This window comes from Pristis pectinata, chromosome 5 (genome assembly GCF_009764475.1).
Source record: "Pristis pectinata isolate sPriPec2 chromosome 5, sPriPec2.1.pri, whole genome shotgun sequence".
Taxonomy (NCBI): Eukaryota; Metazoa; Chordata; class Chondrichthyes; order Rhinopristiformes; family Pristidae; genus Pristis; species Pristis pectinata.
Window position 1 is genome coordinate 51,017,386 of NC_067409.1, and position 22,155 is coordinate 51,039,540.

Below are 22,155 nucleotides of genomic sequence, written 5' to 3' on the forward strand. Positions count from 1 at the left end.
ACTTTCTTGGAGCCAGTAGCCAGTAGCTGAGGGGTGACCTTATAGAGGTTTATCAAATCATGAGGGGCATGGATAAGGTAGATGGTCACAGTCTTTTTCCCAGGGTAGGGGAGTCTAAAACTACAGGGCATAGGTTTAAGGTGAGAAGGGAAAGATTTATAAGGTACCTCAGGGCCAAACATTTTCACATCGAGGATGGTGAGTATATGGAACAAGCTGCCAGAGGAAGCTGTAGAGGCAGGTACAATTACAATGTTTAAAAGATATTTGGACAGGTAAATGAATAGAAAAGGTTTAGAGGGCTATGGAACAAATGTAGGCAAATGGAACTAAATAGATAGGTATTTTGGTTGGCATGGATGAATTGGGCTGAGGTTTAATGTGGGCCCAATTCGTTGTCCTTGCGATTAGTCTGGGCCAAATTTAGCAAATGCTATTTAGACCTCATACCCAGGAATTATTATTCATGTGTAGCAGTGTATAATAATTCCTGGGTGTGAGGTCCTCATTCAATCAGTGCCATAATGTTTGTAGGTGTCCCCAGCAGCTTGAAATCAGCACTAATCCACTTTATGCAAAGGTGCTCCTTCACACACTGCCAGGTAAAATGTTTGTAAAACCAGATGAGTAATGTTTCTGTTAGACATTTTGGGTCAAGTATATCCATCTCCTCACCCTTTATAATCCTCTGTCCTCCTTAATCTTCAGTTTCCCCCATGTCTCTGCCCAGTCCTCCGTGGCTGTTGGAAGCAGTATCCGGGAGATTACCAATATAGAAATTGAAAGTGCTGCAAATTCTCAGCAGGTCAGGTATCATTTGTGAAGAGAGAAACAAAGCTAAGATTTCAGCTCAGTGAACTTCATCATCAGGAGACTTCTGTCTTAATTCAGCAAAACTTGGCAAATTTCAGCCCAACATGGTATAAGCTGAATGAAACAATTCCCATAGGCCATACACTTGACAGCCCTAGCTTAAAGACTACAAACACTTGTTTTTTTATAGTTCCTTGATTAAAACATTTCAGGGTGATCTAATCGATATGTTTAAAAATAATTAAGGAAGTCAATGGGGCAGATAACGAGAAACTACTCCCTGCTTCAGAAGAAATCAGATTACAAAGGTGCATATTCTTAAAGTTAGACTTTGGCCTTTTAGGAGTAAAGTCAGAAAGCATTTTTTCCCAATCAGTAGCTTAAATATTTTTTTCTTTCCCGAAGATCCGTTAATGCTACTTAAGTTATTTTTGTTTTGCAAGCCTGAGATAGGTATATTTTCATTTGGATCTCGCCTCGCAGCATCAGAGACCCAGGTTCAAGCATGACCTCGGGTGCTATCTGCGTGGAGTTTCCTTGTGACCACATGGGTTTCCTCCGGGAGCTCCTGTTTCCTCCCACATCCTAAAGTCATGCAGGTTGGTAGGTTAATTGGCAGCTGTAAATTTCCCCCAGGTATCTGGGTCAGTGGTGGAGTCTGGAGGGAGTGAATGAGAACGTGGGGAGAATAAAAAATGATTAATGTAGGATTGCTGTAAATGGGTGCTTGATGGTTGGTGCAGGCTTGATGGGCCAAAGGGCCTGTTTCCATTCTGTACCTCTCTCTGACTCTATAAACATGGAGCTACAGTGAGTAAATACATTGTGGTACAGATTATTTGTGATCTAATTATAATCTGCTGAAGGGCCTACACCTGTTTTTGTGACCAAGGTGCCAAGAAATTCCATGTCCGGTGACTCAAATGATCCAATAGCAGGAAATAAGCAGGAGGATGGATCAAATTTTAGCAATCAATTTTATTTCATTTTCAGACAGTAGGAAACTGTGATTAAAGGTTTGAGGTACTTTTATCTTCAACCGGAAATGTTAACTCTGTTTCTCTTTCCATGGATGCTGCCTGTCGTGCTGAGAGTTTCCAGCATTTTCTGAACTTACTTCTGATTTCCAGCAACTACAATTTTGTAATTTTCAGGTTATATTAATGTTTCTTTCAGTGCACTTTATCCTTACTGTCTGTTTCAACACAAATAGATTTTAACAGGCCTCTTGGTTGTCAGAATTTTCACTACATCCATGCTTATGATTTTTCAGCCAGTGACTCAAGCAAAACTAAACAATGTCATTTTTCTTAGAACATTAGTAACAGATTAATTTTCCAACTCCAGTCCTTACTTTATTCAGGAGAGGTTTCATCTGTCCAATTTGTGTTTGCCTCTATAAATGATCTAGTGGTACCGATAGCCAAAGACAAGAATTGCGTATTAAATTCAGTGTTGTAGGGTAATAGTTTATGGGCAATATTTGGCAGTATTCTGAGCTTGGCTCATAATAATAAATGACCATATTACAAATATTCTTAAAAATAACAATTTATTTCATTTACAGTTTGCAACTTCAACAACGAGCACCAGAAACAATGGTTTAAGATTAGCTTTGCAACAAATAACGATTTTTGAAACTGTGGCCTGAAATTCTCTGCAAAAAGGTATTGGCCACAAACATTATTGTACTCCCCAACCTTCAGTGAAAAAACTTCTGCCAAAATTTGCAGAACTACTTAGAATATTCCACCGTAAGCTAACACAAAATTAATAACAGTAGAAGGATGGGCAGTGTACAATCCTATGCCCAACATTACAATTCTAACATAAGAGAAATGCTGCAATGTTTTCTTTTCAGAATATTATAAAAACTATGATATGATACACAAAGGAATGCAGTTTGTCAAGCTCCTCTTTAAATGTGCTGGGATATTCTGCAAACAGAATACAGCAGTTAAGGTCAAGCTGTTGGTGGTGTGTGATTTTGAAAATTTTCACTTGGGCTACCAGAAGCTATAAGTCTTCTCGTTTTACAGTACCAATATTGTTAATGGAATTGGTGTTAATGGTGGTTACTTGCATAATTATTTGTTTACAGGATTAACTAGATGGTAAAGTAATTTTCCTCTGATCAGAAAAAAGCATAAAAAGTATCAATTACTACTGATTGCATTCTAGCTTCTTATATTCAGTACAGTAATTAACAAAAATACTGCTTAAACTTAGCTGTGGATATTATGTCCCATAACAAATGTCTTTTAGGGAGAAGATTTTGAGGGGCAGATGGTACAAACTGCCTAATAATATATTTTTCTTGCACTCATGTGACATGGATATATCTTGCAAAACATCAAGCTACTTCCCAAGTCATTGAATTGATTAAGGGAGAGATCATTATTTTTTAGTACTACAACTAAATTATTATTAAAATTATAAATTCATTAGGTTGAATTATATTAACAGGGAAGAGCCTGTATGTGGACATTTGCAAAGATTCCTTAAGCTAAGCCTAGGAAATTAAACAACCTCTTCCTCAAACATGTCCATAAATCTCACTGATCTAAGTTTACAGTACCACTAATTTTGAGTATTGTACAAGTGCCAGTAGTGCAATGAAGGCATTAAAGGCAGCATGTTTGTGATTGCCAACAATCTTAATGGTGGAAGAATTATGATAATAATCTTTTAGCTGTTTTCAGCAGAGTAATGGTGGAGAGATGAAAAGCCTCAGGGAATTATGATGTGACATAAGTAACTTATGTCACTGTTTTCTAAAACTTCTGCAGAGGAACAGGTTTACAGCAAAGTCCATGCCTCTTTTTATATAACTAAAAATGACTGAATGAAAATCATTAATTCAGATGCATACAGATAAAATTATCGATCAAAAAATAAATAATCTTCTAAATAAAACACTGGATTTCAATTTTTTACCTATCCCTGGTCTCCAAAGGAACACATACAAACTTGATGGGTCAGAAGCCTTCCTTAGTTTCTAAGTTTTGAACCTAACTTCAGCCCAGATGAATGGGTTAAATGTCTATCCATATGAAATTACTTTCAGCGCAATTCTGAACAGGTGTAATCCACAGCACAAATATACTCAGGGTAACACAAATTGACACTCTCTTGCAAAAAGGATGTAGGAATGGTTGGAATAGTAAGTGGGAAAATTGTCTCATGAAATAGCCTCAGAAGCATTTCAGTCCAAATCACTGCCCTTTCCAAGTGAACATTATTGTTGGTATTTACCATTATGAATTCTTACGTCCAACCTTATAATCAAAATTACTCGTGTAAACTTGTCAGCTGTAATTGGACTCTATTCCCAAAAGAGCTGCTTGAATAATAAAGAGTCTGCTGGAGGAACTCAGTGGGTCAAGCAGCATCTGTGGGGGGAAAGGAAGTGTTGACATTTCAGATTGAAACCCTCCATCCATTTGATCCGAAATGTCGACACTTCCTTCCCCCCCCCCCCCACAGATGCTGCTCGACCCGCTGGGTTCCTCCAGCAGATTGTTTGTTGCTCCAGATTCCAGAATCTGCAGTCTCTTGTGTCTCTGAGCTGCTTGAATAAACTATTAACAGCAGGAAATGGAAATACTACAGGTGCTGGAAATCTGAAATAAAAACAGAAAATGCTGGAAATATTCAGCGGGTCGAGCAGCATCTGCAGAAAGAGAAACAGTTAACGTTTCAGGTCCAGGACCCTTTGTCAGATCTGCGTCTCAGACCTGAAACAATAACTGGTTCCTTTCTAATAGATGCTGACACCTGCTGAGTGTTTCCAGCATTTTCTGTTATTATTGACCGGAGGATGTTATTACTTTGTGATAAGTTTACAAAAGTAGTTTCTACTGCATATATGGGCATCAGAACATATAATGGGCTGCAAAACCAAGCAAAGAATTTATGAATTAAAATGGGAATGGAATATCGTTAGTCTAATTATCACTCACCCTCCAGACATGTTTCACCTGAACACTACAATTGCTTGACATTCTGAGGGAACCAAATTTGCATTCTGGGAGCAATTGACAGTGCAGATGCAAATATTATCTACGACTACATCAGATTTGATTTTTTTTCTCATGTTTTGTGTGACCTGAAATCTGCCAAGAACCAAAACAATCAGGACGTATTTTAAAAAGTAAATTTACAAGTTATATTTGAGCCAAACTCAAAACGACACAGAAGGCAATCTATTCAATCCCCTTCCCCTGGTCTTTCCCTAAAGCCCTATGAGAATCATTACCCTAGTACCTATCCAATTACTTTTTGAAAGCTCTGTATTCCAGATCATAAATACTCACAACGTATAAGAGGTTTTTGCCATCCTATCTCCCCTGAATGTTTTACCCCCCACTTTGAACATGTGTGTTTCCCAGTCTTTGATCCATCTTTTCTCTGTTTATCCTAAGTCCATCAATATTGTTTTATGCCTCTACCAAATCTACTTTCAACCTACTTTGCTCCAAGGACAAATCCAGCTTCTTTAATTGAACATTGTAGCTGATATTCATCTTTGCTGGAACCATTCAAGTAAATCTCCTCTGCATTATGCTTAGGGGCTCCGTATCTTACCTAGCGTGTGGTGATCAGAATCGGACACAATACACCATTTGTGGCTTAACCAGTGGTTTATACGGGCTCAGTCTAACCTCCCTGCTTTTATACTCTATGCCATTATTCGTAAAGTCCAGCATTCTATTTGTCTTACTAAACACTTTCTCCACTTGCCCTGCTTCCTTTAGAAATTTACATACATTTACATGCTGGTCCAACCTTTTATGTGGGACCTTGTCAAATATCTTTTGAAAAGCCATATTGACAACACCTGCTGTATTCTGTTAATAAACCTTCTATGTGACTGCTTCAAAAAATTCAATGAGATTAGTCAAAGACAATATGCCTTTAACAGATCTGTGCTGGTTCTCCTTTAACTCAAACTTCCACAACTGACTATCATTCATATTATTGTTGCTAAACTTTTCCCAACTTTGATGTTAACCTGATTGGCCGGTATCTGCCTGGCATTTCTTTCACTCAAGTTCTAGAATCTCTGACCGGGGGAATCTTCTTTATTTAAATGGAGGGACTGAGTGTGAGGCACCCAAGTTTGTTGAAGGTACAAGGATAGATATAAAGATAAGTTGAAAGGAAGACACAGGTTTGGCAAAGGGATATCAGCAGATTGAATGGGAAAAAAGATAGCAGGGTAAAGCACAATGAGGGGAAATGTATCCTTATCTATTTTGCTATATAAAGGGCTTGGCTGAGACCACACCTGGAGTACTGCATAAAGTTTTGGTATGTATTTAAGGAAGGAAGACAGTGCAAAAATAGTTCATCAGACAGATTCCTGGGATGGGGGGAGGGGGTGGGGTGGTTTCTTATGAGGAAAATGTAAACAGAATGAGCCAAGATTCTCTGGAGTTTAGAAATGTAAAAAAAACATATACATTTCTGACAGAGTATATGCTGTTAGGATGTTCCCCCTGGTGGAGAAGTCTAGAACTCAGGAGCATCGTCTTAGGATAAAAGAGCTGACCACTTGAGACTGAGAGGAGGAGGAGGAGGAGGAGGAGATTTTTCCCCAAAGCACTGTAAATTTTTGGAATTCTCTCTTCCAGAGAGCTAGATTGTTGAGCCATTAGGTATATTCAAGGGTGAAGTCAATTAGACTTGTGGACTACAGTTGAACTGTGGGTTATGGGGAACAGGCAGGAAATTGGAGCTAAGATCAAGGTCAGTCCAGCCATTTCTGAGTCCAGCCTGCTCAAAGGTTTTTATGGTTTACTCTGTTATTTCTTATGTTCCTATGTAAATATTGCTTGAATATGATTCTTTAACATAATAAGACGGGTAACTTGCTGCAGTTTGACGAATATAGTTGTAAATGGAGTTATTACACAATGTTGCACTTTTAATCACAGGGTCATTTTGAATTATCATAAAAGACTTTTATAAAATAGCACAGAATCATTTGCTGTTATTTTTAAGTATTGTCATTTGTTGCCCTCTAAATTAAGAAAAACAAATGTCTTTGAGTATCCCTGCGCCCAAAGTGCTTAATTTTTAGGTTCCTTGAAGGTCTGCAAATAAACACAGAGAGTAAATTCCATGTGCTGATAATTTCACCTGGTGAAATGGCTAATTGTGTGGGCAGAGCCAGCTTTTGTAACAATGGTGTTTAAACTAATGCAACGTATCAAAGGCACTTTATTTGAGATGGATTTAATATGTGCACAAAACTCTATGGTTTTACATGGGTAGTGACAATTTCTAGCAAATTGTGACAAAGGAAATAAAGTGGAGCAGAAACTACACCCCAATATAGAAATGCAATTTTGCTCAAGATCAATAAACAATATTCATATTAACCTTTAACTATCATATCCAGACAAATGCGAGGTAATGCATTATCCAGACAAATGTGAAGTAATGCATTTTGGGATGTCAAGTACTAACAGGACATATACAGTAAATGGCAGGAACCTCAGGAATGTTGATGTACAAAGGGACCTTGGGGTGCAAGTCCATAGATTCCTAAAAATGGTGATATAGGTGGATAAGGTAATGAAGAAGGCACTTGCATGCTTGCCTTCATAGGCCAAGACATAGAGCATAAGAGTTGGGAAGTCATGTTGCATCTGTACAAACATTTGGTCAGGCCTCACTTGGAGTACTCTGTACAGTTCTGGTTACCCCACTGCAGGAAGAATGTGTAGCATTAGAAAGAGTGAAGGAGGGATTCACCAGGATGTTGTTTGTAATGGACAGTTTTACTTATAAGGACAGATTCAATAGGCTGGGTTTATTCTCACTGTATTGGAGGAGGCTGAGGGGTGACTTTATTATGGTTTAAAATAAGATTTCTTTATTAGTCACATGTACATCGAAACACACAGTGAACTACATCTTTTGCGTAGAGTGATCTGGGGGCAGCCCACAATTCTCGCCACGCTTTTGGCACTAAAATATCATGCCCACAACTTCCTAACACGTACGTCTTTGGAATGCAGGAGGACACCGGAGCACCCGGAGGAAACCTGCACAGACACGGGGAGAACGTACAAACTACTTACAGACAGCAGCCGGAATTGAACCCAGGTCACTGGCACTGTAATAGCGTTGCGCTAACCGCCACACTACCGTGCCTGCCTGTTTATAAAATTATGAGGGGAACAGACAAGGTAGAGAGTCAGAGTCTGTTTCTTAGTTTGGGGGAATCTTAAACTAGAGCACCCAGATTTAAGATGAGAGGGGAGAAATTTATATGAGATCTGAGGGGCAAGTTCCTCCACACAGAGGGTGGTGGTTAAATGGAACGAATTACCAAAGGAAGAGGTAGAGGCAGATACAATCACAGTGTTTAAAAGGCATTTGGAAGGTACTTGGATAGGAAAGGAGCAGAGGGATCCAGGCCTAATGTGTGCAAATGGAATTAGCATATCTAGGATCATGGTTAGCATGGACGAATTGGGCCGAAAGACCTGATTCTGTGCTGCATAACTCTATCACTCTATAACATTTCTTTTTCATATTTACTTCATATGTTTAGAGCTGCATATTTCTCATCTTTTAAAAAATAACCCCATTAGCTTCACTTTCAAGTTATGGTGTTTTAAGCAGTTTTTTAAAAATTAACCTCAAATAACCTTTTGTTCCGAACCTTTAATGACCCATGAAGTGAATAACTAAGACACAATCTTTCAAAATGCCAAGAGGTTGATTCCTGTTGATTTACCATAATTACCTTAGCTTTTCTTTTCCCTGTGATATGAAAAAGAAACTGAATGACTCTCGTAAACACTACATCCTCAGCCACTGCTCTATTGGGAGAGAAGCAGGTTAGTACATAATGTAATGCAAATAAGTATAAATCCACAGCACAGGGTTCAGTTACAATTATACAGTATAATATGGCAAATACACTGGTGTTGGATTTCCACCATGCACTTGGAATACTATGTTAACAGGTGATGTTGTTATGGAATTTAGGTTGGGTCCATTTACTTGAGGCTTTTACCCAATTGGATATAGTGGGAATTCCTGAAAGGGAATTAGCTATTTTTATTATCCCTTTGGTCCTTAGTAAAGTCCATGGTCATGACTGGCAGGGTGATAACAACTGGCAGAATTACCATTAGGTTCATTTCTGCTACCCCAACATCTTACATGTGCAAGAAATAAGCATATGATATTTAGGAGATAAGAAAGAGGGTTATATCAGACATAAAAGAAGACCAACTCCTGTGCAAAGTGGTTTAAAGAAAGAAGACCTTCCCAGACAGGGCCAATTCTTTCCTGCAGGAAGACACAGTTGTCTTCCGCACCGTTTCCCACCCCCACACATCAACTGCTTGGGGTAGCCTGCTGCATCCATTTTATGGAAATCTTGGAATACTATATGTCTGATGGTACTTGCAGCCAGAAGTCTCCCCCTGACATTTGACAGTCCCAAAGGCTCCGAGGAAATTCTGTGTCAAGTAGAGCACTGCAGGATATGCTCCAATCCGGGATATGTTTGGGTCCCAACTATCTGCATTAACAATTTGGCTGAGGGATCCAAATGCTACATTTCCAAGCTTTCAGACAACATGAAACTAATTGTGAATATAAGTAGTGATGAGAGTGTAAAGTGGCTTCAAGAGGATACAGACAAGCTGAGTGATGTGAAGTTGCCTACTTCAGTAGAAAAAACAGAAATACTGGAAATGCGGATCTTCTAAGGGACCTTGGTGTCCCTGTGCCCAAGTCAATAGACAATAGGAGCAGAAGTAGACCATTCGGCCCTTTGAGTCTGCACCGCCATTTTGAGATCATGGCTGATCCTCAACAATCAATATCCTGTTCCTGCCTTGTCCCCATATCCCTTGATTCCCCTATCTATAAGAAACCTATCTAGCTCCTTCTTGAAAGTGCCCAGAAAATTGGCCTCCACTGCCCTCTGAGGCAGTGCATTCCACAAATTCACAACCCTCTGGGAGAAGAAGTTTTTCCTCACCTCTGTCCTAAATGGCCTAGCCCTTATTCTTAAATCATGCCCCCTGGTCCTGGACTTCCCCAACATCTGGAACATATTTCCTGTCTCTATCTTGTCCAATCCCTTAATAATCCTGTATGTTTCAATCAGATCCCCTCTCAATCTTCTCAATTCCAGCGTGTACAATCCCAGTCTCTCCAACCTCTCAGCATAAGACAGTCCCGACATCCCCGGAATTAACCTCGTAAACCTACGCTGCACGCCCTCTATAGCCAGGATATCCTTCCTTAACCCTGGAGACCAAAACTGTACACAATACTCCAGGAGTGGTCTCACCAGGGCCCTGTACAAATGCAAAAGAATCTCTTTGCTTTTGTACTCAATTCCCCTTGTAATACAGGCCAACATTCCATTAGCCTTCATCACTGCCTGCTGCACTTGCTCATTCACTTTCAGTGACTGATGAACAAGGACTCCTAGATCCCTTTGTATTTCCCCCTTACCTAACCCCACACCATTCAGATAATAATCCGCCTTCCTGTTCCTGCTCCCAAAGTGGATAACCTCACACTTATCCACATTAAACTTCATCTGCCAAGTATCTGCCCACTTACCCAACCTATCCAAATCACCTTGAATTCTCCTAACTTCCTCTACACATGTCGCACTGCCACCCAACTTTGTATCATCAGCAAACTTGCTAATGTTATTCACAATGCCTTCATCTAAATCATCAACATAGATCGTAAACAGCCGTGGTCCCAGCACCGAGCCTTGTGGCACCCCACTAGTCACGGCCTGCCATTCTGAGAAACATCCATTCACCCATACCCTTTGTTTCCTATCTGCCAACCAGTTTTCTATCCATGTTAATACCCGCCCCCCAATTCCATGAGCCCTAATTTTACCCACCAATCTCCTGTGCGGCACTTTATCAAATGTCTTCTGAAAGTCGAGGTATACAACATCCACTGAATCTCCCTCGTCTATTTTCCTGGTTACATCCTCAAAAAACTCCAGTAGATTAGTCAAGCATGATTTGCCCTTGGTAAATCCATGTTGACTCGACCCAATCCTATCATTGCTATCCAAATATGCCGCTATTTCATCCTTAATAATGGACTCTAGCATCTTCCCCACCACAGATGTTAGGCTAACTGGACGATAGTTCCCCGTTTTCTCCCTCCCTCCTTTCTTAAAAAGTGGGATAACATTAGCCATTCTCCAATCCTCAGGAACTGACCCCGAATCTAAGGAACATCGGAAAATGATCACCAATGCATCCACAATTTCTAGAGCCACCTCATTTAGTACCCTGGGATGCAGACCATCTGGATCTGGGGATTTGTCAGTCTTCAGCCCCATTAGTCTACCCATCACCATTTCTTTCCTAATGTCAATCCACTTCAGTTCCTCTGTCACCCTCTGCCTTTTGTCCATCCTCACTTCTGGGAGATTTCTTACGTCTTCCCCCGTGAAGACAGATCCAAAGTACTTATTAAATTCGACTGCCATCTCCCTATTTCCCATAATAATTTCAGTGAAAGCTAACACACAGGTGCAGTAGGCAGTTAGGAACGTAAATAGTATACACAAGAACATATGAAATAGAAGTAGGACCACCCCGGGAGTCTGGTCCAGCATTTAATAAGATATCCATACCCTCAACTCTGCACTCCAGTCTATTCTGGTAACCCTTCAGCCCCTTGCTTATTAAAAATCTATCAACCTTTGCCTTAAGAATATTCAAGGAATTTGCCACCACCATTCTTTGAGGAACGGAGTTCCAAAGACTGATGATCCTCAAAGGAATTTTGCTCATCTCTGTCTTAAATAGGCAAACCCTTATTTTTAAACATTGACCCCTAGTTCTAGATTCTCCCATAAGAGGAAACATACCCCACACATGCATCCTAGAAAGACTCCTCAGAATCTTACATGTTTCAATCAAATCCCCTCTCACTCTTTGGCACTTACAAGCCTAGCTTGTCCAGTCTTTCCTTGTAAGACAACCTTCCCATTTCACTAAACATTCTCTGAACTACTTCCAATGTATTGACAGTTTTCCCTAAATAAGGATATCAGTACTATATAGACTACACCACTTGTGGTCTCACCAATATTCTAAGTAACTTAAGTACAACTTTCCCTACTTTTGGATTCAAATCACCTATCAATAAATGATAACTTGCTGCACCTGTATACCGGCCTTTGCAAATCGTGCACTAGGACACTCCATTTCCCAGCTCTGCAATCTCACCATTTAGATAATATGCATCTTCTTTATTTTTTCTGCCAAAATGGACAACTAGACATTTTTCCAAATCAATTTGCCAAATCTCTGTCCTCAAACCTTTGAGCCTCCTATGTGCTCTTCTCAATTAACTTACCTAACTGTCTTTTGACATTACAAAATTTAACAACCATCCCTTCAGTGCCTTCATCCCAATAATTTACATACATTGTAAACTTTTTTTTATTGTAAAAACTTGAGGCCGCAGCACCAATCCCAATGGCACACCACTCCTTACATCTTGCCAACCAGAAAAAGGCCTGCTCTTGTAGCCACCAATCTTTTATTCCCACCATTATGTTACCTTCTACACCATAAGCATTTATTTTATGAACCCTATCAAGTGCCTTCTGGAAATATATAGGACATACGTTGGCACGTTAGTTTGAATGGCAGAGCAAGCTTGAAAGACAGAGTCATTCAACTAAACATGGAACTGATTTTGGATCTATAATTTAATTTCAGAGAGCAGTGTTCTTTGGTCACTTGATGGTGTGAATGGCTATTCTCTATTTACATTCTCATTTTATTCTGCCAGAATTTGACGTCAGCAGTGATGGCTCATATATGGCCTTGTCTTCAAAATAAACTTCAGACTTGGCTTGAGTAATCTGTGATGGATTGTGCTGAAGAACTGGCTGGATCCCTACTGTGAGATACTATGATATATTAGCATCATGTCAGGCTTGGAGGCACAAAATGAAGCACCCACAAAAAAATGAAAACAACTTTGACAGCCAGGTGTCAAAAACAATAAAAGTTTTTAAATGGATTGAACACTTTGAAATTAATTTATTAGAAACCTTTGCCCTACCTTAAGTGGTAGCCTTCGGCACTGAATTCTATTCAAGCAAATTAAGGAAACATGGTTATCACAGTGGTGACAGCACATATCAAATTCAAATATTGACTCCCATGAGAGGTGGAAAATTGGATTAATATTCAAGGACTTGATTCATATTCCTTCAAAACCATGAGCTGTTGAAACAATAAATCAAGGTTGGAAAATCTTCTGGGGAAGTATTTACATTCTTTTCTCCTTAGATAGGCTCCCAACTAAAACAACATTGTGACAGATGCACAAAACAATCCAGTGCTCAATACAATGAAAATAAATAATACACACAAGGCTTCCTATTCCTGTACACTGGACTGAGGAAAGACTAGTTCCAAAGCATATGGTTAAAAACAAATGGGTTCAAATCATGAGTCGAATCATCGCTAATTGCCATTGACAAAATAACTCTCACTATACACGGAATGGAATCCCCACAAACTAAACTGCTTCTTATAGTGGTTGAGTTTCTGGGGATTCAAACACAATCCCCACCATCAGGTCAGTGTACACTGGTCAGCAACCTGCTAGTGTGTTACAAAAAAGAAACTGTTTCTGTAGAACGGCAAACTCTTTACCTAGCATTACTTGGATGTCAGCTAGCAAGTGCGTGAAACTAATCTTGGAGATACATGAAATGATCATCAACTTCTGGAGATTTGCAAATGATGCATATTTCTTCATCCCTCGAACTTCCACATTGCTCATTAGTATCGTGCACACTTTTAATACACCATCATCCTTCCAGCAAAATCTGACTTCTGTGTTTCTATTTTTTTTAATTCCGACATAGTCCCTGCTCCTGCTTCCTGTAGCATATGCATGTATAGGTGTGAAAATCAAGTTGGGTTACATTACCTCCAACTGTTTAATGAACTGCCCAATATTTACTGCACAGATTTATAAATGAAGAATTAGCATTTGTGTATAACATTAGATTACTGTTACACTGGTAAAACCAAACATGGCAAAGGTCAATACCTTTGGAAGCAGAGGGGAGAAAATGGATTGAACAAAAAAGAAAACATTTATAAAATGATTAATTTCATATTCCAGTTTCAAAAAATGATTAAATCTACATGCAGTTGCAATCATCACACAAATCTCCTACACAGATGTGATTTCTTAATAATATTTCTAAACAAAGTGCTTTAGAAGTGCTTTTGATGTTATTGAATTAAAGGGGTTGTAGGGTGGAACTGTTGTCACCATCTTAGATAGGGGTGATTGATGCCTATATTTTGACTGTTTTTCAGCGCCTTGTGGAATTCTGGAAAGAAACAAAGGGTTAAGTTGTGAGTATTATGAATGTTGGTATTGTATTTCAATCCCTTTCTCTGAACTCTCAACATTATTTATTAGTTCAAGGCCAGAGATATCAGATAGGAAATGCATAAATTCCCAAATAGAACTGTTTGGATGATCTGTACTTGTACTTACACTGTTTGCCATAAACCCTGGGTAGATCAATCAAGAGGAAATAAAACTACACTAAATTAATATTCATTTAGGACTACTTTATTGATTTTTAAATCTGTATTATCAATGAGATTGAATTCCTAAGATAGAAATGATTTAAAATAATTCAAGATAAGTCAATGAGTAATGGAGGGACATCTGCAAAGGTTCAATATTGTGTGTGTGACCTTTATGTCTCTTAAGAAAACCTTGTATTCATGAAGTTAGGCTTTGCCACCAGCAGATGGCAATATAGCTCTTTGAAAAATCACGAGAATGAACACGTCCCACTTTGCTCAGGGAATAGGGTTTGGTGCTATTTAAAAAGCGTGGCACTTTGAAGAGCACCAAGAAACTTCTCATTAACAGCAAATTCCCCATGTTCTGGTCCTTCACCTTTTGCTTCTCCCAATGCATTTGAAACTCCACAAAAATATTTACAAAACCCACCCACAAGTTGTCGTGCAAGTTCAGCTTTGAGTGACATAGACATTGAGCCGATCTCATATCATATTGGGAATATTAAATATTTTTGTTGCACAGCTGCCATTGCATCATGTTCCACTATGCAAATAACCGCAAGCATCAGCGAAGCTAATCACTTACCCTTGTACTTGATCTGGAGGTGCTTGGAACATTCTTGAAATATTGGATTTATTAGGTTCTGTGCTAGACCACTGCCTTTTACCTGTATAACCAGGGATATCTGGGCAACTTCAGAAAGGAAAATAACATAAGACAATAATTACCACTGCTGCTGGAAAAACTAACCAAACAGAAATCATCAATTTTTATTTTCACAGAAATAGTTCCTTAAACTCCTAAAAAGGAATCAACTAATAAAATGATGCCGTTTAACACCTTTAGCAAATTTCATAATCTAGAATCAAATCTTAGAGAAATGTAACAGGAAAACTGCTCCATTAAACTGTTATTAGCCAGTTCTATCCTTCAAACTGAGTTCTATACCAATGCATCCATGCACCATGTCAGATAAATAAAATTATCAGTGAAAGAAAATACTGGATTCCTTGTACACCTTTGAAGTTGTGAAATTTGAAGTTCAGACTACTTCAAGCCATTACTAGTTTATTTGTATATCACAATAGAACTAATGTCAAGGAAACTTTCCTACTGCATAATCATAACATTTTTGGATACATACTAATTTGTATCTGTTTGTCGTGGCTTTTTGGTTCGAAGAACCGTGAAGGGGGTGAATTCAGTGTAGGGATTATCCACATCCTCAAGGTTATTGCCACCAATGGAGCCACTACCAAAGAAAAAATAAAAGTATTACAATTTTGAATCCAGTAACAAGAAAATACACTGCAATCATTGTGGAGCCACTTGCCTCACCTATAGAGTGGAATCTGATGAATTCTGGGAAAAGGACTTGTACTGTAAAAGATGTTACAGTTATTTCCACAAAACTTTTTTTTAAATAGCTTCATTTGTATAACTAATCACATTTTTAGAGTTTATTTTATGTTAAATTCAAAAATAATAGGAACTGAAAGGATTTTTTTTCACTGAACCATGCATTTTATTGCCATACATTACATCTAATATAAAACAAGGTCAATGCTATTTACATTATAACATTTACTAGATCTGGTAGTTTGAGAGTTGAAGCAGAAGAGTTTAAGGATGGTAACAAGAATTACTCACAAATTGAGTGGCTTAGCTACAGCACTTGAGGGTCGGGATTGAGATTTGTCCCAGACTCCAAGCCCACCTACAGCCTAGAGATAACAGTAAATTACCATGTCAGCTAATTATATTTGTTTTTAATAAAGCAGGTAGATGTGCTATGAATATTCCTTAACAACTACCTATTAACAGTTAAAAGTGGTTCGTACAAATAAGTAAAAAGAGGTTTAGATTCAGTTCCATTCCTGTCCAACCAAATAAGCCCAAGTGTACCAGATCAACACTGAATGTTGGTCAGTAACATCTCTGACTCCCAGCTCGCACTTCAGTCCTTGTGCATACTTTAGGAAAATTGAGGGGCAACTTTTTTTTTACACACAAAGGGTGGTAAATATGTGGAATAAGCTGTAAGTGGTTGAGGCAGGTACAATTACAACTTTTAAAAGACAGTTGGGCAAGTATATGGATAGGAAAGGTTCAGAAGGTTATGGAAAACGGGACTAGCTTGGTTGGGGCATTTGGTCAGCATGGACCAGTTGGGCCAAAGGGCCTGTTTCCGTGCTGTTTTACTCTATGACATCATCTCCTTTTTGAGGGGTTCACCAGTTTCAAGTACAGGCACTTTCCACATATTGCAGGAGAGTATCATCACTCTAAAAATCTACATCATGACACAATGCTGTGAGCAACCTGCACTGAATCAAGGGTAATTTCTTCAAGCAGCTCTCGAGAATACCAAACTAAACCTCGTAGAATCTGGTACAGTGGGAGAAATATTAGCTTGTGTATGTGTGTATCAGTACATAAAGGTTGTCCATAAACAAGTGAATGAAGAAAACATCTCAGGACAAGGCAAGTTATTTTCTCATCATCAATTTTGGCATCGTTGACATGCCAGGGAATCCATAGAAACATATCAAATTTGAAGATGTGATAACCTAGCTAAAGAACTCTAATCACCTATGGAAGGATAGAGCAGCATTTATGTTGAAGAACATTTAAGTTGAAAGACTGGTAATGGCCCACAGCAGCGCCAGCCTCCCTGACAATCTAGATCCCTTGCAATCTGCATACAGGAAAAATAAGTTGACAGAGGACACCATCTCCCTTGCACTACATTCATCTCTGGAACACCTTGACAATAAGAATACATATGTCAGGATGGGATGCTATTTATTGATTACAACTCAGCCTTCAACACCATAAAACCTAATAAACTCATCTCTAAACTGTTGGACCTTGGCCTTGGAGCTGCCATCTGCAACTGGCTTCTAGACTTTCTCAGGCATCTTCGAAGATACAGCACATTCGGACACATTCAAATTCAGTTGAGTTAACCATAGATTAACCGGAGATTAATCTATTAACCATAGATTAATTTAACGATTGTTTCTAAACTGACCTGGAACTGGGGACTGAGTAGGAGAGGGACTGCTTCTTTCTTGCCAGGTTATATGTTTCGCTCCAAAGATTGTGTCTTGATGAGCACACCAGAGAGCAGGAGCAATTCAAGGCTAATAAGATGTGTAGATAATCTGTTGGTATTACACTCCAGTCAAAACTAGTTTTCATTCAAGATAATCGGGCAAAATGTACAAAATTTTGTAAAAGGGTTTCCATGTTCGAACAATTTATTGGATTTCTTTGCAGAAGTAACATGTGTTGTGGATACAGATGGATTTCCAGAAGGCATTTGATAAAATGCCACATCAAAGGTTATTGTGGAAAATAAAAGTGCAAAAGATAAGATATTGGCATGAATAAAAGATAAGCTGGCTAACACAAAAGAGTAAGTACAAATGGATATATCTCTTGTTGGTGAAATGTAATAAATAGTGCATCACAGTGATCTATACTGGGTCCTCAACTTTTTAAAATTTATACTAATGGCATAAATAAAGGCACAGAAAGTAGGTTGCTAAATTTGCTGATGATTTAAAGGTAGGGTTAGAAAGTAAATTGTGAAGTAGACATGATGAAGTCACAAAGATAGGTGAAGCAAATGGGCAAAGATCTGGCAAATAGAAATATAATGTGGGAAAATGTCCACTTTGGCAGTGAAAATAAAAATAAAGCATATTTTCGAAACAATGATGGATTGCTGAATTTTGAGGTGATGAGGGATCTGGCTACAGTCCGACAGCTTCAGGTAAACTGCTCTCTCCTTGATTCCCATTATCATGCTTGTGTCCATTTCTCACCTTGTTTTTATAAAAAAAAGCCTCACTGACTGTCAGTACTCATGCTCCTTATCACCTGATCTATCTTAACTAATCTCCATATAGTTTTATGTCTTACCCTTCATTTCTCCTAGCTCTGCTTTCAAAACTGACACCCCTCCACACTTCCCCAGTTCTGAGGAAGAGTCCCTGACATGACAAGTTAACTGGTTTCTCTTTCCACAGATGCTGCTTGACTGGCTGAGTTATAGAGTCACAGAGTAATACAGCACGGAAACAGGCTCTTCGGCCCAACTGGTCCATGCTGACCAAACTGACCATCTCGGCTAGTCCCATTTGCCTGTGTTTTACTCATATCCCTCTAAGTCTTTCCTATCCGTGTACCTGTCCAGGTGTCTTTTAAAAGTTGTTATTGTTCCTGACCTAAGCACTTACTCTGGCAGCTCATTCCATATATGCACCACCCTCTGCATGAAGAACTAGCACCTCAGGTCCCTTTTAAATCCTTTGCCTCTCACTTTAAACCTATGCCCTCTAGTCTTTGATTCCCTTTCCTTTGGGAAAAGATTGTGTGCATTCACCCTAACTATGCCCCTCATGATTTTATACACCCCTATAAGGTCAAAGAACCCCTGGAAGAGTTCTTCCAGCATATCTGTTTTTGTTTTCTTGTATGATTTCCTTAAAATTATCCTGTGGGAATATACCTGTAATTATTCAATATTCCATTATAGGAAGTAACAGACTAGTTTGGTGAATGTTTCCATACAAAATCTTAACTACATATGCAGTCCAATGCAAATACTTACTTGCCACACATGAGGACTTGGATCAAATCTTTTTAGAGCAGAATGTCGGGACAAAGGGTCAGATTGTATATCCTGTGTTGTATCTGCAGGCTTGACTTTGGGTGGCAACTTACAGTCCCAATTAACATCCTCATAACTCCTAAGCATTAAAAACAAACCATCCAGTTCACATTAAAATCTGAGAAATATAAATACATGAAAATCACCAAACTCACAACTGAGAACCAATAGGCAACATCATGAAATAGTGTTCAAAGTGAATGCTGGTTATGTCATAGTCATCACTGTCTAGAAACAGCAAGCATGAAGTTTCTATAATATAGATGGATGAATGTAGCGACAGAAAGTTCTGATGGATTTCAGTAAACTAAAAAATGCTCCAAATGTAGAATTTTATGGTTAAAAGAAAGTCACTTGGCGGAACTCAGCATCTGTGGAGGAAAGAAATTGTTGACGTTTCGGGTCAAGACCCTGCATCAGGACTGAGAGTGGAGAGGGGAGGTAGGCAATATAAAGAGAAGAGGTGGAGTGGTGAGACTGGTGGGTGATAGGTGGACCGAGGATGGGTGAGGAATGATAGGCAAATAGAACCAAGTGGGGGAGGGAAGGGTGAAGGTGGAGACAGAGGCTGGAGGGTGATGAGTGAACTGTTTGGGTCCATGGATGGTTGGGAGGGAAAGATGCAAGGACAGAAGATGCATCTCCTGTGGTTGCATGGGACAGTGTTATAAGAGAGGGAATGGTTGATCGGGATGGAAAAATAGACTAGGAAGTTGCAAAGGGAACAGTTCCTTTGAAATGCTCATACACCACTGGTAGTGGAACCATGTTGGAGCTGGTATAAGTAGTGAAGGATGGTCTATTGAATTTGGAGGCTGGTGCAGTGAAAGCTGAGGACCAGAGGAATTTTATCCTTGTGCTGTTCAGGAGCAGGGGTGAAAGAAGAGGCACAGGAAATAGACGAAGTGCAATCAAAGACTCTGCCAAAATGGATTCTTATTAGGAGTTCTGTAATGCTGAACCTAACTTCTGAAAGGAAGAAGGTACATCCTTAAAAGACCTTGTGCATTTATGCTCACTTTGTTGTAATTTGCTTCATGCATTAGTTAGATTTTCCTTTCTTTCTGCTTTTACTCTTGATAATACTTATTCTTTGATCATTGTTGGGCTGATTTTCAAAATATCAAAGAGAAAAGAACTGGTATTCCTTTGGGGTTCTAAACATTGCTGCAGAAGTGAAATCAGGAAGCGATGAATGCAAGGACCCAATGATTGCAGGTACAGTCATCCTACAGGCAACTCCCAAGTGCAAAGACTTATACATAATACTTCTAAAGGCATTAAGAATCAAATGAGTTCCTTTATGAAGAAAAAGGAGCTGCTCTGCATTAATATTCTGACTGTATCTGACTACAGAAGCACAAACAGTACAGTTTAGCAGCAGTTAGTGTTCTTGCCTTGCAGCTCCAGCAACCCAGATTCAATCCTGATCTCTGATACTGTTTGTGGAGTTTGCATGTTCTCCTTGTAATTGTATGTATGGGTTCCCCCAGGTGCTCAGGCTCCCTCCCATGTCCCAAAGTTGTGATAGTTGATAGGTTAACTAGCTGCTGTAAATTACCACCAGTGGGTGGTAGCAAAATAATGGATGGAATTGATGGGCATGTGTGAGAAAATATGTTATAGGAAAATAAAAGGGGGAATGGGATTGCTCTGAGAGCCAGCATAGATTCATTGGGCTGAATGGACTGCTACTGTTGTAGAAAATATGAAAAGTAAGAGTTCAGTGACTTGATTACAGCAAGCAGCTTTTATTAATGCCACATTATGTGATGCTGCATTATTCAAAAGAGCAGAAAGTAGATTAGACCTTCAAGAACAATGCTGTCCAGTGCATCTAAGGCTTACAGTATAACCTTGCTGAGAAACACAGAAGAGCATCTTGCTTTTGATTCCTCGGGATCTTTTCCACATTTTTCAGTGTAGCTTGGGTATATTGAAAGAGTACATGGAAAAGATCAATTTTTGTGGCACAGTGCTCAAATATAACCTTCATACATTATAACCTTTCCCAATTTAAGTTTGTTATGCACAAATTTGCTGTATTAGACTTCAAAGACACACTATTTCCTAACAAATCCCTACTGACTACTGATGATTAATCTGTGCCTTCCTAAATGGAAAAATCAAAGCACTACAGATGTTGGAAGTCTGAAGTTACAACATCAAATGTTGGAAACACTCAGCAGGGCAGACAAAATCTGTGGTAAAGAAAAATGGAGTTAACATTTCATGTTGAAGGCCCTTTGTCAACTTGTGTATTTTCTCCCTTTCTAAAGCAAGGCCTGTACTGTTCCTTAGAACAGATTCAAATAATTTGCCCACAACTAAGTTACTTGGTACGGAATTACTTGGGATGGAATATTATATCTATTATATCTGAACTTTTCTCCAGCAGTCACCACATGACCTGTTGGCATTTCCTGCATTCTCCTTTTGGTTTCAGATTTAAGCAATAGCATTTCACAGCTTTTACATGTCTCTTTGGTTTCTCTTTCTTTCTGATTGTCCTCGTTATTCTATCAACCAAAGGACTCTATAAAGAGTGGAATCACTTGGCAATCCTGGTTTCACCCCAGTTCATCCCTTCCCCATGCTCTCTGCTTGTTTTCTCACTTTTCCAGCTCAGATAAAGGGTTTCTGACCTGAAATGTTCACTGTTACTTTTTCTATAGATGCTGCCTGGCCTGCTGACCATTTCCAGCATTTTCTGTTTTATTTCAGATTTTGTAGTTTTTCTTTCGATTTTGCATTAATATTGGTGCTTGTCCGAAATCATACATGTAACTTAGTCAGCCACACAATCGGATAATATGTGGCAAAAATGTGAAATTTGGCAAGAATGTATCTAATTCTTTTCATAATAGATATATAGATCAATACAGTTATATTTTCTCACCTCTGGGTAGTTGTTGTGTACATGTATTTTTTTGCTTTCATTTCTCTTTTACTGTCAGGTGTTGGATCACTGGTAGTCTATAATTAATTACAGAAAATGCACATTTTATAAATATGAAAGATCTGAATTAAAAACTGCATGGATAATTACAGATGCATTTTCT

General features: G+C 38.9%; 1 protein-coding gene across 1 annotated transcript in view; it reads right to left on the reverse strand.

Annotated features, from left to right (window-relative positions):
- Positions 1-22,155, reverse strand: part of LOC127570558 (spermatogenesis-associated protein 48) — a 39,780-nt gene that overhangs the window by 6,330 nt on the left and 11,295 nt on the right. The window contains exons 3-8 of the mRNA XM_052016223.1: positions 21,993-22,069; positions 19,034-19,172; positions 16,063-16,136; positions 15,751-15,792; positions 15,557-15,664; positions 14,998-15,105 (exon numbers count right to left, since the gene is read on the reverse strand). Of these exons, the coding sequence (XP_051872183.1) occupies positions 14,998-15,105; positions 15,557-15,664; positions 15,751-15,792; positions 16,063-16,136; positions 19,034-19,172; positions 21,993-22,069 (548 nt within the window). The remainder of the gene's footprint in view (positions 1-14,997; positions 15,106-15,556; positions 15,665-15,750; positions 15,793-16,062; positions 16,137-19,033; positions 19,173-21,992; positions 22,070-22,155) is intronic.